The 15,610-nt window shown below is 50.2% G+C and overlaps 1 protein-coding gene across 1 annotated transcript in view; it reads left to right on the top strand.

Annotated features, from left to right (window-relative positions):
* DAB2IP (DAB2 interacting protein) overlaps window positions 1–15,610 on the top strand; it is a 157,135-nt gene that overhangs the window by 108,683 nt on the left and 32,842 nt on the right. The window contains exons 4-5 of the mRNA XM_074161288.1: window positions 6,135–6,288; window positions 13,471–13,569. Coding sequence (XP_074017389.1) covers window positions 6,135–6,288; window positions 13,471–13,569 — 253 coding nt within the window. The remainder of the gene's footprint in view (window positions 1–6,134; window positions 6,289–13,470; window positions 13,570–15,610) is intronic.

Genomic DNA, 15,610 nt, shown 5'->3' on the forward strand with positions numbered 1-15,610 from the left:
TCTTGCACGTTACAAATGCAGTTGGTGTCCTGGTTCTGCAGGTTGTCGCTGACAAACTTCGCGGTGGCACCTCGTTAAACAAACAAATACCCGCACTCAGGTGAACGTCACGGGTTAAAATCATCCTTCAGGTTGGCTCTGGCAAAAACAACATTTGGAATCTGGTATGAGCTGACAGAGTCCTTTTCAATGTAATTAATTCTGCCGCCGGTTGAAACTGAGAACAGTCTGAAAACAAGGGCAGGCATTAATAAGTTTAATTACATGTCCTTTGTGTTGCTCAGCCGAGGTGTTGCGTTAGTGAGGGTGACGCGTGACACCAGTTTTCCATGGGGAATGCGGTGCGGGGTGTTTCCCGGCACCCTGTCACCCGCCCAGAGAGCCCCAAAGGCTGCAGAGCATCCCCCTCCGCTCCAGCCCACCGCGGCACGGCCGGGGCAGAGACCAGCAGCTGGCTTTGGGAAACCTGCTGGAGAAAGTTGAGGTTAGGAGAAGGTGGAGAGGGATGTGCTGCCTGGTGAGACTTCATCCACGCGTCCTCTCCTGCAGGAAAGAAAACATTCTCTCATCTCCTGGGAGCGTGCGAGTTCGCTTGTGCTCTTGTTCCTGGTTATTCCCATAACATCACTTTCGTATTTATTTGTTGAATCGAAGAAGGATGAGGCACTGGGGAGGAACGGATGAGAATTCCCAGCAGTAGTCAGGAGGTTAGTGGGAAGTCAGCACCAGGCTGGGGAAGGGGGGGGGGGGTCACACAGGCGATGCTGACGAGGGCTTGGGGGGAGCTGCTGTGCAGGAGAGCCTGGTTTGCATCTGCTGCGGGATGAAACGCGGCCATCGGACCAGTTTGGGCTCCGCAGAGGTCCCAGTTGGTGACCAGCAGCAGCAAGGTGGGACGTCCTGCTCCCGGTTTTGCTGCCCCCGGAGAAGCTGGCAGGGGGTGGGCTGTGGTTCGCTCCCATCTGCCGCCGCTAAAATCCTTCTCCCGTCTGATGTTGCAGATCAGTTTGGTGGAGTTGTCCACTTTGTTCTCAGTCATAACAGAACCTAATCCCCGGGCTGGAGACAGATTTAAATTCTGTCTACGCTGCACGTGGATCCCACGGTCTGTTCGGCCGCGTTTGTGCGTGCAGGACCCCCTGCAGCCCACGTGTGCAGGGCAAGGGCTGTCCCGAAGACCCTCTTCCCAGCTGGTCTGAGGAAAGAGCTGCCAGCCCTTGAGAAGCTGCGTGCGGGGAGTGTTTCCTGGCCAGGGGACGGTCGCAGAGCCAAACCTGTAATTGAGGAGATCAGATCCCTCTCCCTGTGGGGAGGCATTCACGTTGCAAAGGCCGACTCTGCAGCTGGTATCGGTGGGACATCTTCAGCGTAGCGCCTGGGCTTCCTTCAAAATTCCCCAGTCTGCTTGTGCGCTCTGAGCAGAGCGGGAGGAGATTTAAGAAAGGCTCTTCGTTTTTTTTCCTTCTGTTTCAGTGTTGCATTTTGTGCCTGCTCCATCCCTCTGCAGGTCCCCAGCCAGGTGCCCTGCTTGTTTCTGTCTCTCAAAAGCATCCGGAAAACTTTAATCGTGAAACCACAGAAGCAGCAGTGGGTGGTTTCGGGCAGGTGAGGTTCTAAAGTGAAAACCGATGGGGTTGCCCCTTTGAGGGTTTGTCTTCACAAGAAAGCTGTTCTGGAGTAAGAGTGTATGAGTTGAACACACAAGATTTACTCCACAATAATTCTGTGTAGACGGGCCATAATTTTTTTCCTTCCTTGTAGCCCCAGCAGAGTATCTTTGTTCTTGAGAGAACATCAGCAGTTCCTCCCGTCACTCTGTAGAGCTGGTGCCATTGCTGCCGAGGGACGGATGGGTACCATCTCTCTTGCTCAAAATCCAGCCCTGAAGTTTCAGGAGCTTCTCTCTCTGTGTCCACCAAGTCTTTGCTGCAGTCCATGAGGTCCTGGTCGGGTTAGCTGTGTGTGTGCTGTCACAGCCTGGTCATTTTAGACGTCCCTAATTCTTTCTGGCTGCCTGCGAAGGAAGGAGGCAGAGGAGGGTTGCATCTCCTCACATGGTAATTGTGAAGGGAAAAATTTATGACTTTTATTATTTAGAACAACAATCCTCTCTCATCGCTCTTGGGCAGTAAACCTCTTCCTTTAATAACCAGAGACTGGCTGCCTCTCTGCAGGACTCTCCAGGTCAGTGCCGGTAGCAGTAATGTTATTTCTCTTTAGAACTAATGTGGTCTTTTATGAGATTTTTTTCCCCCCCCTTCATTTCAACTGAACTTTAGGCAAGTAGAAAGGGATTAAAATAAGGCCGATGGCAAAAGGAACCGAATGTGCTGTTTGGAAGGAGGGTTTCCTGCCGTGAGATGTCTCTGGGCAGCTGGCTGTTCCCACCGTATTAAAACAGAGGTGTAGGAACTGAATTCGATCAGCTCACGTAGGCTGGGACGGGACCCGGAATAACAGCGAGTTATTACAGTGGGAGATTGGATGGCCCCCCAGGCAGCGGTTTGAGAAATGGTGGCAGAGATGAATTTGAACAGAGGAGGACCCCTGTCATCTTGGAAGTGTATGTACACAGTAAGCTCGTGGTGTTCCAGGTGAGTTTGCCTTTTGGGATGTTGGGTGGCTCTGGGACGGCCAAGGAAGAGCAGGAGTTTGCAGGGACTCTGGTGTCTCTGTCCCCACAGACTCTGCCCTCGCCAGGTGGGAGCTGAGGAGGGTCTGTCTCCTGCAGACGTGGCTGCTGCCACCCCGATGGCAGTGACGCATCATTACACTCCTTTGGGGCCACCAGCATGTTGGGGTCTCCTGGTAGAAATGTTCCTGCCTCCCCGGGGGCAGATCCCGGCTGTGGGTGGGAAATCTCGGAGCGGAGCTGGAGGGAACTGCACTTCTCCATCAGCAAGTGGATTTGTTGAGGGGTTTTTTTTTAGCACTTGCCAGCCCTTGTCCAGTAAATTGTCTTTGGACAGAGTCCTCCAGGTCCTTTCTGGCCTGACGCAGTACAAGACAGAGATGCTATCACTCCGAGAGCTTCCCTGTAATGCACGCGTGGCAGGTTTATGCTCTCCCTGCCCAAACTGGGGGAAGGCTGAGCCGTCCTTTCGGTACGAAGAGTGCCCTCGCCCCCCGAGTCAGGGAAGCAGCTCGTGGCCTTGGCAGGACGTTTTTCTTCCTGTTAATACAAAGGGAGGTCTGTGGGAGCTGTGACAGGGACTCGCAAACATCTTCCAGTAAATGGACTCCTGCCGCAAATGTCATGTTACTCACCAAAGGACACCAGAAACGCTCTCTCCTCTAGAACAGGGTATTAAAATGAAAGGACCGTGTGTCCTTTGAAGACTGGTGGTGTATAGCCCTCTTTGCACCCCGGGGCAGCCCCCCCTGGACCGTGCCGGATTGCTGCGGGCAAAGTGCCGTAGCCTCAGGGCTGGCTCCGGGGCGATGGGGAGGGGATGGGGCCAGTAGCCCTGCGAGGGGGCTCGCTCAGGCAGCGCTCAGCCTCCTCTGCCGGGTTGCCTCTGGCAGAGACATCCCTCATCCCTTCCGCTGAGATTTCAAACCAGAGTCTCTAATTAATGACATCTCCCCACTTAGCTCCTGATAGACGGGCAGATGCTGGGACTTTTAGGGCTGGTTTGAGACCTGGAGCGCTCCCTCCGAGCAGCGCAGCATCTGGCCAGGAATGGTCCTGGGTCGGGTCTGATCGGTCGCTCAGGGGTAAAGACACCGTGGGAGCAGGTCCCGCTGGGGCAAGAACCTGACAAATAACCTCCTGCCCAAGAAAAGTCCCGTTAATTTTAGGATTCCCAGAGGCATATGGCAGAGTATGGAGGGATATAAATACGCGTTTGCTGAATCTGGTGAGAACATATAATCTGTCCTGAGAAGCTGCCCCTTGGTAATTCTTCGTATTGCACATCTGCACTCCCACCCGTGGCCTTGCAGCTGCAGTGGTTTTAAATGAAAAATAGACTTGTTGTGTTTTAATTTTAACAAAAATTCTTAGGCCAGCGTGAAGCGGTCCCGCTCAGTGATGTGCATGTGTGCATTTCTGTATGTATTTCCTGAGCTGTGGGCTTAGTTTATCAATATTTATATTTGTCCAAACAAGAATGCAAGCCTCAGCTTGGTTACTTACCTTTTCTCATTTCATCTGTAAAATATGGAAATAAGATTTGCCATAAATGCCTTGATTCTGGGCTTATCGGGGCTCGGTGAGCAGTCTGTATTGTCAGTTCTTGAGCTGCTGGATATTAGTTCTGCACTCAGCATCCAGAGGTAGCTTGATCTGTCTGCCTGTATTAGAGTTAATTTACAGTATCATCCAGAGGAAAAGGATATGGACCCTTTTCTGTGAAAATAGTGTAAAATTGCCAGAAAGTACTGGGAAACGACTGTGCTCAGTTCCTAAAGATCAATTTATTCACCGTAGAGATAGGGGGTGAGTGGGCAGTTCAGAGAATCGCTAATGGGATAGAGAGCCTTGTGCTTCCAAGCCACCACGCCTGATCCACCACGGGGCTGTGCCGACCCAGGGCTTTTAACATCTCAGGGCTGGTGTCATCCCCTCATGCGGTGTCAATGCCTCGTTTTCTGCAGACCAGAGCTGGTCCTGGCCATCGGCCTCGGTAGGTGCAGGGAGGTGTCTGGAGGCCAGGCTGTCCCTGCGTGTCCCCGGGCCGGGGAGGAGCGGTGGCCCCCAGCTTTCAGAGCCGTCCATTTAGCATGCTCAGCTGGAGAACCCAGCTGCCGGCTGATGCCTTATCACCTGGGGCTTCATCCATGGCGTGAATCTTAATGGCAAATCTAGAGAAGCACCTGTTTATCTTCCGCTGCTGTTTATCTCAGCGGCTCCTTTGGCTCTCTCCTAGATCCAGCTTGGCTTGTGATTCACTGGAAGTGATGAATTTTGCATGCGCTATTGACATTTCTCTCTGTTTTGGTCAGCTTTATTCTAGAGAACTGCAAAACTCAACACAGCAGACGAAGCAATCTGAGAGCATACTGGGAGCGTTGTTGTTTTGCTTATGAAAGACCGTGCTGAGAATATCTCAGTCCCCTTATTTCTGTCCTTCCGTGCCTTTGCAGAAGGCGTCATACTCTCTTTGGGGACAGAGGGACACGTGGTCTCTTTGGAAGACCCTAAAGTGCCTGCCAGAGGTTTTAAAGGTCAGAGTTACCGGGATCAGAACTTTTCTGAGCTGGCTGGTGTGGGAACGTTTTACACAATGCAGGCCATAGAGAAGGCAACTGCTCCCTTTGCTCTCAAGTTATTTTTTCCCTTGCCACTTTATGGTTTTGCTGTGTTTTCCCTGGGAGAACCTAGCTATCTTTCTTTCTTTTTTTTTTTTTCCTTCCCCTTGAGCTCTCTGGTTTTGCTTTAAAAGTTACAGCACCATTGATTGTATTGGCTGTCTGGAAAATGGTGTGCTGCTTGCTGTCTGTGGGCTCCCTGCTGCTAAATGCTGCCAGTGGGACTCCAGAGCATTTAGATCAATCGATAGGGCTATCATGGCCTTATTTTCCACGCCATCCCCATCCCGGGGATGTGTGTAACAACTGGAGAGAGCACACGAGCCCTTGGGTTATTGGTTGCAGAGTGTGGACACAGACGCGGGCTGCAGCTGTGGTCCAGCTGTGTGTGTTTTGGTGGGGAGAAGGGGACGGGGGGAGAATGGGACGGTGTGTGCCCTGGCAGTGCCAGCCGCTCCCAGGCACACTGAGCGGACACAGGGATGGGGCCTTAGAGGGATGTGTCATTAATTCCTCCTCATTTTCAGGTGAATTCTTTCTGTCGAGAGGGACTGGGTGCTGCAAAACAGCATGGAATGAAGTAGGACGCTAATGGATGTCCCACACACGTGCAAACCCAGTCATAGACTCATAGAATGGTTTGGGTTGGAAGTGACCTTAAAGATGTCTGTCCACCCCCCTGCCCTGGGCAGGGACACCTCCCACCAGACCAGGTTGCTCCAAGCCCCCTCCAACCTGGCCTTGAACCCCTCCAGGGATGGGGCAGCCACAGCTTCTCTGGGCAACCTGGGCCAGGCTCTCACCACCCTCACAGCAAAGAATTTCCTCCTAATATCTAATCTAAATCTATTCCACTGATACCGTTACATTTTTTCCTCTAGATCCCATCTAATGCCAAGGCTGAAAGAATCGCGCTCCCACGAGTCTTTGCTCAGTCCCAGTAGTGCTGTCGAGGCTCTGGATCTCAGCATGGAGGAAGAAGTGGTCATCAAGCCCGTCCACAGCAGCATCCTGGGACAAGACTATTGCTTTGAGGTAAGGAGCCCTTCTCTCCATCCCGGGGCCGCTCCTGCTGCGTGACGGGGCTGGCTGGGGAGCCAGGTGAGGGCTGGCATCGTGGGCTTCTGCTGCTGGAAAACATTTCTGCTCTGAATTGCAAGAGAGGGACCGTTTCGTAAGCAGAAAATGACTCCCGTCGTTCCAAGGAGGATCATATCCACAACATGAGAGCAGCGAGCTCCTCGCCTCGTGACCGTCGTGGCAGCAGAGCCTGCTGCAGGTGCTGAGCTACTTAAGGCTGTTATTCGCAGAGCAGAAGTTTGTAGTTTCTGTTCATACAGATATCGGAAAGTGCTAATCCCTACTCAGTGTTGACAAAGACGTTGTACGTGGTCACAAAGATAGCCCGCTGTTGTCAGTGGGAGTGTTGAGGACTTTGTCTAGAAAACTGAAGCTTCAGTGCTTTGGTAAATAGAAAAATCTGTGAGTATTTCAATTTTTTTTTTTAACATCTGTTGTGGCATGTGGTTAGGTCTGTGCTAGCAGGAGGTGGCAGGACACGTACAAACCAGTCTGTAGTTGGATAATTCGATGCAGTGTGTCTTGGGAATCGTTTGTCCTGCATCGTGGATGGCAAAGTATTGTTGCTTACGGCAGTGGCTGGATGTAGAACTGGGAAATGGTTTTCTTGCAGTAATAAGGTGGTCGATACTTGTGTTTCTGTGGAGAGAAGGGAACCTGTTTGTACTTGGACACAGAAGAGCAGATGGAGCGTATATCCGTGGTGGGATCGTGCTGTGGGTGGGTGATGGGACTGCAGGTGGGCAGCGGTGGGTGAAGATGGCCTTGGCAGCGCCCAAGAAGAGTCAGACTGGAGACGTGAAGATATATTTTTTTTCCTTTACTGAAATTAGCACACTGGGAGAGAAATGAGTTAAAAGATCTGTTTCTTAAAATATAAGCTGGTAACGCGAAAACAGTGTTACAAAAAATAGCCCCAAACATAAACTCCAGAGTGGGCTGAGGTGTAAATTTTCCAGTGCTGTTCATTCTCTGTAGAATTGAGCAAGTGCGGCAGGTCAGGAGGAGAACAGTTTTGTAAATTATATGGCCTCTATTATATTCCACTCAAGAAAGATAAAATGAAGCTAGATGGAAAATAGATGTGACATCCATAATATAAGAGTTGTTTACCAATTCTGTTCGGCGCGCAAGAGCAGAGGAAGGGATATGAACAGTACTTGTAGAAAGTTGACTGAGAGGGAAATTACACGAGTCATGTACTTGTAAGGAGGAATAAAATTTTATTTCTAAGTGAGGTGGATAAAGAAGAGTCGTACAGAAGAACAGAACACGCTAATTGCTGATCTGCAAATCCTGTGGAGGAAAGGAAGAATGCCAGAAAACAAAAGGGACGTTGATTTGTAAGGGACGGTTACTCATCAGCAAGATCCGGCGGGAAGGGCTGAGGTGAGAGCTTAATGGCATATTGTGTTAACGCCTTGCTCTCGTATCTCCAGAGAGCCTCTTCCAAACGCGGAGCGTGGTCGGCACCGAAATGAGTTTGCGGATCTCCCAGGGTCCCTGGGTCGCAGGCAGTGACCGCAGTCCACCATGTGCCTAGGAACAGCCGGCCGAGGCGAAGGGTTGGTGTGTCCTCTGGGCCATGGCTTGTGCCCAAGCAGGGGAGCAGCATGTGCTGGGACGGGCTGGTGGCTGCTGCTGGCCCCCCCGGCCCCCACCAGCATTGGCACAGACAGCCTGTCTTCATCCTGGAGAAGAGAAGGCTCTGGGGAGACCTTAGAGCCCCTTCCAGTCCCTAAAGGGGGCTACAGGAGAGATGGGGAGGGACTCTTGATCAGGGAGGGGAGCCATAGGATGGGGGAGAAAGGTTTTAAACTGAAAGAGGGGAGATTTGTATATTAGGAAGAAATTCTTTGCTGTGAGGGTGGTGAGAGCCTGGCCCAGGTTGCCCAGAGAAGCTGTGGCTGCCCCATCCCTGGCAGGGTTCAAGACCAGGTTGGAGGGGGCTTGGAGCAACCTGGTCTGGTGGGAGGTGTCCCTGCCCAGGGCAGGGGGTGGCACTGGGTGGGCTTTAAGGTCCGTTCCAACCCAAACCATTCTATGGTGAATCTATGGTTCTCCATGTCAGGCGATAGTGAAAGCCAAGCGACAAAGCTGCACGTGCACCTTCTGCTCAGGGCTTGAGTGTATCCTTCAGTTATTACTACGTCCTGAGGGTCCCGTATGTGTCCCTCAGTTTTGCTTTACCTGAAAGTAGAGGCAGAACTTGGCACAGACTGCTGCTACCTTTTGGTGGAAGCTCAGCAAAGAGCAATAAAAGCTGTGGCGATTCCTGTGGCCTGGAACTGGGAAGGCTGATGGCCAAGAGCCATGGCACTGCTGTCTGTGGGAACACGGAAGAGTGAGAAGCTCAGCTGATGTCCTGGGAAAAGAGCCCTGACTAAGAAACGTCAAGTGAGAAGTTACTGCCAGAGTCATGGAAGGAAGGGGGACCAAGACATTTTCTACACAGTGGATCGAGAAGGTGCCGCAGGTTGGAAGTGGTGCCTTGTCCCTGCACTTTGAGGCTGTTGTGGATCTGTTCTCAAGGAAGATCTGTCAGGAATGGCCAAGTTTGCTGTCTCAAATTGAGAAGCGGAGCGTTGCTGTTGTTGGGCAGTGCCTGCCTTGTGCAGTTCTTAGCTACCTTCTCCTTGCGGTGGGGTGGTCGGGCAGTGGGCAGTGCCTGGGGGGCTGCGTCCATCACCAACTGGTTGCTGTCTCTTTGCTCTCCTTCGGTTGGCTGGGGTGGCTCGGCGTGTTCTCTGGGGTCCCTCACCAATGCCGATGTGCCTCAGGTCCTCCTCCGCCGTGCTGCAGCACCGGCCTGGTGGCTCGGAGGACAAGACGTCAGGATCTGACGTGGCTGCAGATGGAGTCGCGCCGAAGAGGGCAGGTTCAGGGAGAGAACTGGCAGCGCACCCAAAACGGAGACAAAAGCAAGAGGTGCCAAAGCCATCTGCAGTGGAAAAAACCCAAGTGGCTCGTTGGGAGGGAGCTGGCCGGAGGAAGGTGGAATTGCCTCTCTCCTTCAGCTCGACCCACCTGCAGTGGGACGTGCCGGAGCGGCCGGCTCAGCCCCGCTGCCCCCGCCGGGCTCTGCCGGGGGTGAGGGGAGCCAGCAGTAACGCAGTGCTGCTTCAGATGCTGCCTTTGGCTTTTTCTGCTTATTGAGTTCTATGAAACTTGCTTGCTTTTCTGACTTGCTGAGTACTTGGCAGTCAGTATTTACCTGTTTTCTTCATCGATTTTTTTTTTTTTTTTTTTTTTTTTTAAAAAAAAAGGTTACTCAACGTCATCTTCTTTCTCCTTATAAGACCTCTCTGTCAGCACAACCATCTGGTGCCACTGCATACGCCGCGTGTGCTCGATACGCAGTGGGCATCTTAGCCCAGTAAAGGAGACTGGGAGCCCAGACCGTTCCTGGCTCTGCTGTTTTGGGGTGCTGGGGACAGGAGGAGTGGGGACACAAGGGCTCTGTGTCTCTCTTGGCAGACCAGGGTCTCGTCCCGTTGCACGGCTCGTCCCTAGGCTGTCGCAGGATGTAGCTGGGGGACACGGAGCAGGAGAAAGAAAATCTGCCGCTACTCCAACGCAACGGAAACCGTGTCGCCTCGTCCTGGCCTTGCCTGAGCGAGGGAGAATTCAGCGGAGCTAAATTTAGCTCCTCTAAATTTAGTCCAGCTGTGCAAGTGTTCGCCGTTGCTGGCGTGGCCCTTCAGACGCGGGGCTGGCCCCGGCAGCGCTGGTTTGTCCTTCTGCACTCGGGGATGGTGGTTTTTACCAGCCTGTGCCCTCGCTTTTCCTCCCAAAATCTTCAGAACACTTCGAGGGAAGCAGCTTTGGTAGCTCTGTTTTCATCTTCTGTTGTTACTCCAGTGGGATTCCTTCCAGTGTGCTTTGAGGAACCCAGGCTGTACCTAAAATGTTCTTAAAATGACAAGATTTTATCTGGCTTTAAGGGATCACCCATCCGAGGACTGTGGATAATGAATGGGAATAAGTAACGTTTTAGAAATTAATGAGTTTTATTAATTGAGTTTATCCTGTACATTAATAGTATTCTAGCATATCCAAAATCTTGACGAGACCAGAATACTCTCTTTATCAAGATAATTAATATCTCATAAAGATCATTAATGCCATATGATGTTTAGGTCAGAGCTCAAAGCTGGGATGTTACTGCACATCTGGGGAAATCACATTTTTGGTCACACATGGTAGATACGACCTTCAACTCGGTCAGATCAAGAGGGCTTCATATCTGACACGTGAAGATTTCCCTCTTCTCTCACTTAGTGTGACAGTTATAGTTTTTTTAAGTTTTGAGTGATTAGTTAATCAGTAATTGTTTTGGAATTGAATCATAAACTTTACCATGGTAACTTAATGATAATATGTTGACTTAAGTATGGCAAGAAAATATATTAGATATTCAACCCAACAGATAGCTGGTAAAAAACTGACATTTAATTAACAGACTCAATGGAAAGACAGCTAAATTGCATGCTTATTTATTTGGATACGAATCTCCTAGACAGCTGTGGGATCCATGTGTGTCACCGAGGAGGACTTGCCTTTAGGAGAGCATCTTTCAACATCAGTCCAAGAAGTCATAATTCTCTTTTATGGAAGAGCTTCCAAGTTTCCTATGAAATTCTTTAGATCTGGGAACATCTGTTTTCAAATGCATTTGTACACCAAACTCCCATCAAAACAAAAGAGCTAAACAAAAAGCTAGCTGAGAAATGGCCTTTGAGGCAATGGACTAATGGTGTAGTTTACTGAAAGGTGTATTTGACCTATTCCGCCTTTATTAACTGATTTTTAAGCAGTGGGTGGGGATTGAATTTTGCAGACCTTCATCAGGATGTCAGTGGGAGGGTTTTTCCCCCTGTGGGGTACAGAAACCCGGCCATGGATGATTTTGAGTCTTTTGCAGCTGAATTAGATGGACCAAATAAGACGGGGCTCGCATTCCGAGCCGTTAGGCTCTTGTCTGAGGAACGATTTTGAAGCCTTAGAAATTCACATCGATCGAGGAGCTGGGGAGATGTCTGGAGCAATGCTCGTTTGCTGGGTGTCTTCCCTGTTGCTTCACTGGAAGTTCTGTCCTTAAAAACTGTTGCAAAGTGGTACTTCTGGGCTCGTTGTGTTTGTAATCCAGTGTTAAGACGGGACGGCACCGTGTCAGCAGCGTGACGTAGGTGTCGTTACCACTCAGATGTGTGGCTGTGCTCGGCTTGAATGCTGCTGCAGGAATTTTTACTGAGAAAAGGATCAAGATCCAAACCAGCCGTACCCTCTGGCAGAGGAAGGCCATGGATCACACACCATGGACACAGTCCTCAAGTGATACAGCTCTTGTGCCACCAGAAGTCTGTCTGTGAAGGTTCAGGGACAGAGGTTCACGTGAGCATCTGCAGCAGCAAAGAGGAGGTGAAACAGGCTGGATTTGTATGGGAAACTTGGAAGAAGCTGGAAGAGTGAAGGGATGCTGAAAAGATCATACTGTTGTGCCTGCTAATATGGGGTCTTCTTTTCTGGGAAATAGAAGATAACTTGTGTTCAGAGGAATGTATAGTTTTACAGGACAGAGGATGAAAGCGTGTGAGGACGGGAGGAGTGTCTGCCTGAAGGAGAGAGCTTCTGGGATATCAAGGGTTGGAAGATTCCTTGCATTTGCTGTGCAAAGACAGGACAGGCCTCTTTTCCCTTTGTCCTGGTTAGCAGATGTCTGTGTTCAAAGGAAGGGATGTGTTCAGCTCATCACTGAGGTTGGCTAATGACAAACCTTAGCAAGAGCTGGCTCCGCTGTAAGAACAGGCTAGGCTTCTGGGAGATACATGAAATTAAAGGAGATTGTGTCTCCCAGAAGCAGATAAGCCAGTGTGCAGTGTGTAAACACAAACACTGTGGTATGATAAAGTGCTCAGAAATAATTCTGCAGCTTGAGACTGGCAGACGTGAAGCTCAAAGAGGAGTTATTTAAAGTCCTAGCCAGGTCCATTTGGCCTGCAGGCAGAGATGTACATAAAGAATATTATTTGGCATCACCAAAAGCAGCGACTGGAAAGAAGGAGCAGCTGGTGGAGGGCTTTGTGGGCAGTGCAGAGTCCTGGTACCACGGTCGTGGGCTGTCAGGTTGCCAGCAGGGCCCGGAGGAGACGGCGGCTTGAGGAGAAGTGTGTGAGAAGATGCAGAGAACTGTTGACCTTCTAGACCTTGGGTCAGTAACGGGTGCCAGGGAAGCTTGGTGTGGTGGGCAGGAAGAAACGTTCGGTGCCTGTCGTCCCAGGGCTGCTGGGCAGTGATTGCTTCAGCGGGCTCTCAATAGGGTTGAGTTTGCATGTGGTAGCAGGGATGTGATAAGGAATGAGGGGTGTTTGCACCACTGGAAATGTCACTGCTGTGAGCGCGCTTCTTCAAAACCTGGCTATGGAATCCCAATGGCCAGAGAAAGTCACACAAATACTGCAGAAAGATCCATTGGAGTGATACTGGAAGCATGAGTGGTGAGAGGAGGGCTCAGCAGCACTTCACCAGCCATCTCCAGGTCCAGGAGCACCCATCCTGGTCCTCCCCAGCTGGGGACAAGATGCTGTGAGCACTGGAGTGCCTTCAGTCGGGCTGTCAGCCCCTGCTCCTTTTGCTGCCAGGGGTGGGGTGTGTATAGCTGTCCCCGTGGTCTTCAGAAGCAATGGGAGACGAAGGGGGAAGGTAGGAAACCAGCCTTTCCGGGCCTGATGGTGTGATGAAAACAAGGAACGGGTTGTTACTATCACAAGCTTTGGGCTGAATCTGGAGGAATGCCAAGCGGTTGCAATTTATCTGTAGTTCATCTAAGGATTTGCACACTCTCAGTTGTGGAACTTGGGGGTTTAAAGTGGCGCATGCATGGGGCCCATTATCTAGTGTTTTCTGGTGTGGAAGAGGAGAAGTAATTGGAATTTGCTTCCATGATTATTTCTGTGACATACAGAGTTGCCCTGTTTTTCCGCTAGCCTTAGGGGCTGTTGCTTCATGCTTGGGTAAAGCTGTTTACTTAAAAAAAAGAACAAAAGTCCTCTAGCATCTTTCCTAACTCTCCCTCTCCCCCCAAATCACAATCTGCAGTGTGCTGGTCAAGACATAATCCTGTTCCTTTCCCTGTAGGTGACGACTTCATCAGGAAGTAAGTGCTTCTCGTGTCGTTCTGCAGCAGAGCGAGATAAATGGATGGAAAACCTGCGGCGTGCCGTGCACCCAAATAAGGTAGTGGCTTTGAGGAATTGCCTCTGTTATAGTTCAGTTCCTCGTTATTACATTTTATAGCCCAGTGCATAGTATCAGCAGGGGACGTATTGTCATTTCAGTGAGTAAGTGTAATTGTGGGTCAGCCTTTTTCCATATTGCTTTCTTCCACAATTATATTTACAGGCAAGTGCCAATTATTTCTTCCCCACCTTTTCTCAGCACATGCTGCTTCAGCTGTTGCTAAGAACTGATCAGACCTGAAGAATCTTCGGTCTTGCTCTGTCACTGATGATACTTGCCACTTACATAGGATTTCCCACCTCCCAAAAGCTCCGGAGCAGATATCGGGTAGCCACCAGCAAAGTTACAAGACTGAATAGTCCAAAGAGTTGACATACCACGCTCCCTGACTCCGGTAGTACTCTGCAGTGTCTGCTTTAGTGATGGGGAAACTCGGATGCCCATTGCAGCGAGTTCTCTGAGGCGCTGGTGGAACGCAGCTTTCCTTTCTCCAGTCAGTTGAGGTGGCGGAGTCATCCCCTCCAGGGTCTACAGAAACAAATCCTTCTCTTCACTAGAACACAGTGAGACCCAATATGTGGTTTCATGGCCCACTAAAACTAAGTACATCCTAAAATAAAATCTACAGCTGCTTCTCCCTCTCTGCACTGGAGTTAGCTAGCAAAGATTGATCAGGACTAATCAGCTGCAGGATTTCACAGCTGATGAGCTCAATCAACAAGTCTTTTTCTGCTGATCAGAGAAGCCACAAATGATGGGATCCTGTGAATTCATTCCTGGCGTCAGAGCCACGTAACTGTGCATGCGAGTTAGGTCCAGGCACGACAGATTGCTAAAGGAGCCTAAAGGATCTGAAAGAGCTGTGTAAGGTTTGCGTGGTCACACCATGAGAGAAGTGCCGGGAATGTGAGTTGGGGCTGGGCACATCGCTGTGGCTTTGAGATGCAGCGTGCAGTGGAAATCCAGTTGGAAGCGTGCCCTCATCTCAAAACATGCCAGTAACTGATGGCTAACTTTCCGTCTTTGTTCCGAGTTCGTAGACAATAAACTCTCGGTATCTGACTTGGTATTTCTGTCAAGAATTCAGTGTTCTTGTGTAGTTCCTGCATGTACTTCCTGAACCTACAGTACCCCATTGTGGCCTTCCAGCAGAAGGGTCCCTGCCCAGACTCCTGGGCTGAGCAGGGAAAGCCACGGCTGCTGGTTCAGTGAGGGGTTTCCAAACAAAACAGGGCACTGCAGAATCCCGAGCAGCGGTTCAGCTCCCAGTGCTTTATCTTTCAAGTCACTCCTGCAACAAATGTCCCTGGATGTTCTTCCAGGATGAGGTCAGCATCACTGGGGAGCTCTTAAAAGATCCACAGTATCCTGTTCTCCGTTAGCGTTTAAAAGGTACCCGAGCCAAATTTCTATTTCTGAGTTGTAATGGTTGTCCTGTGTGACTCACTCTGTCTCCCATAACTCCTCTCGATGTTTTAGTTGGGTGCTCTGGAATTCTGCCCTAAAACATGGCGAGGTTTGTAAGTGCTGCTTCCCCTGCCGGAGGTGGTTGTGCTCCAGCCATGGATGAGGTGATCCCTGGGGGTGCGTTCAGATCCCTTTACTGATGCTCTGTTACAGTAAAGAAAGTGTGCTCCGGTGTGCTGTAAAGCAGCTCTGCTAAAAAAGGAGGTGATTGTGAGATGCCTGTAACACAGCTTCTGTCCCGCAAAAGCCACTGGTGATCAGGGAGGTTCTTTCAGCTTCTTCTCAGGCCCTCACGACAGTGAAGGGGAAATGGTACATTTATGATTTGGAGGGGTTTTATCTTCCTTGTTCCTTACATTAATTGGCACCAACAGACATGGAGAGCATGGTGAGATTTGGAAAATTAACATAAGTAGTGTTATTATGCACATTCCTGTGAGCCAGTATTTCCTTAAAATAAAATGTAATTAAGCCTCTGCTCATTTAGCACATCCGAAATAATTAACTCATATCTCCAGCTTTGTTGTGCTTGGCTTTCTGGTTTTTTTTATTGACCTTTTTTCTTTGCATC

Source organism: Numenius arquata, chromosome 19 (assembly GCF_964106895.1).
Source record: "Numenius arquata chromosome 19, bNumArq3.hap1.1, whole genome shotgun sequence".
Lineage (NCBI taxonomy): Eukaryota > Metazoa > Chordata > Aves > Charadriiformes > Scolopacidae > Numenius > Numenius arquata.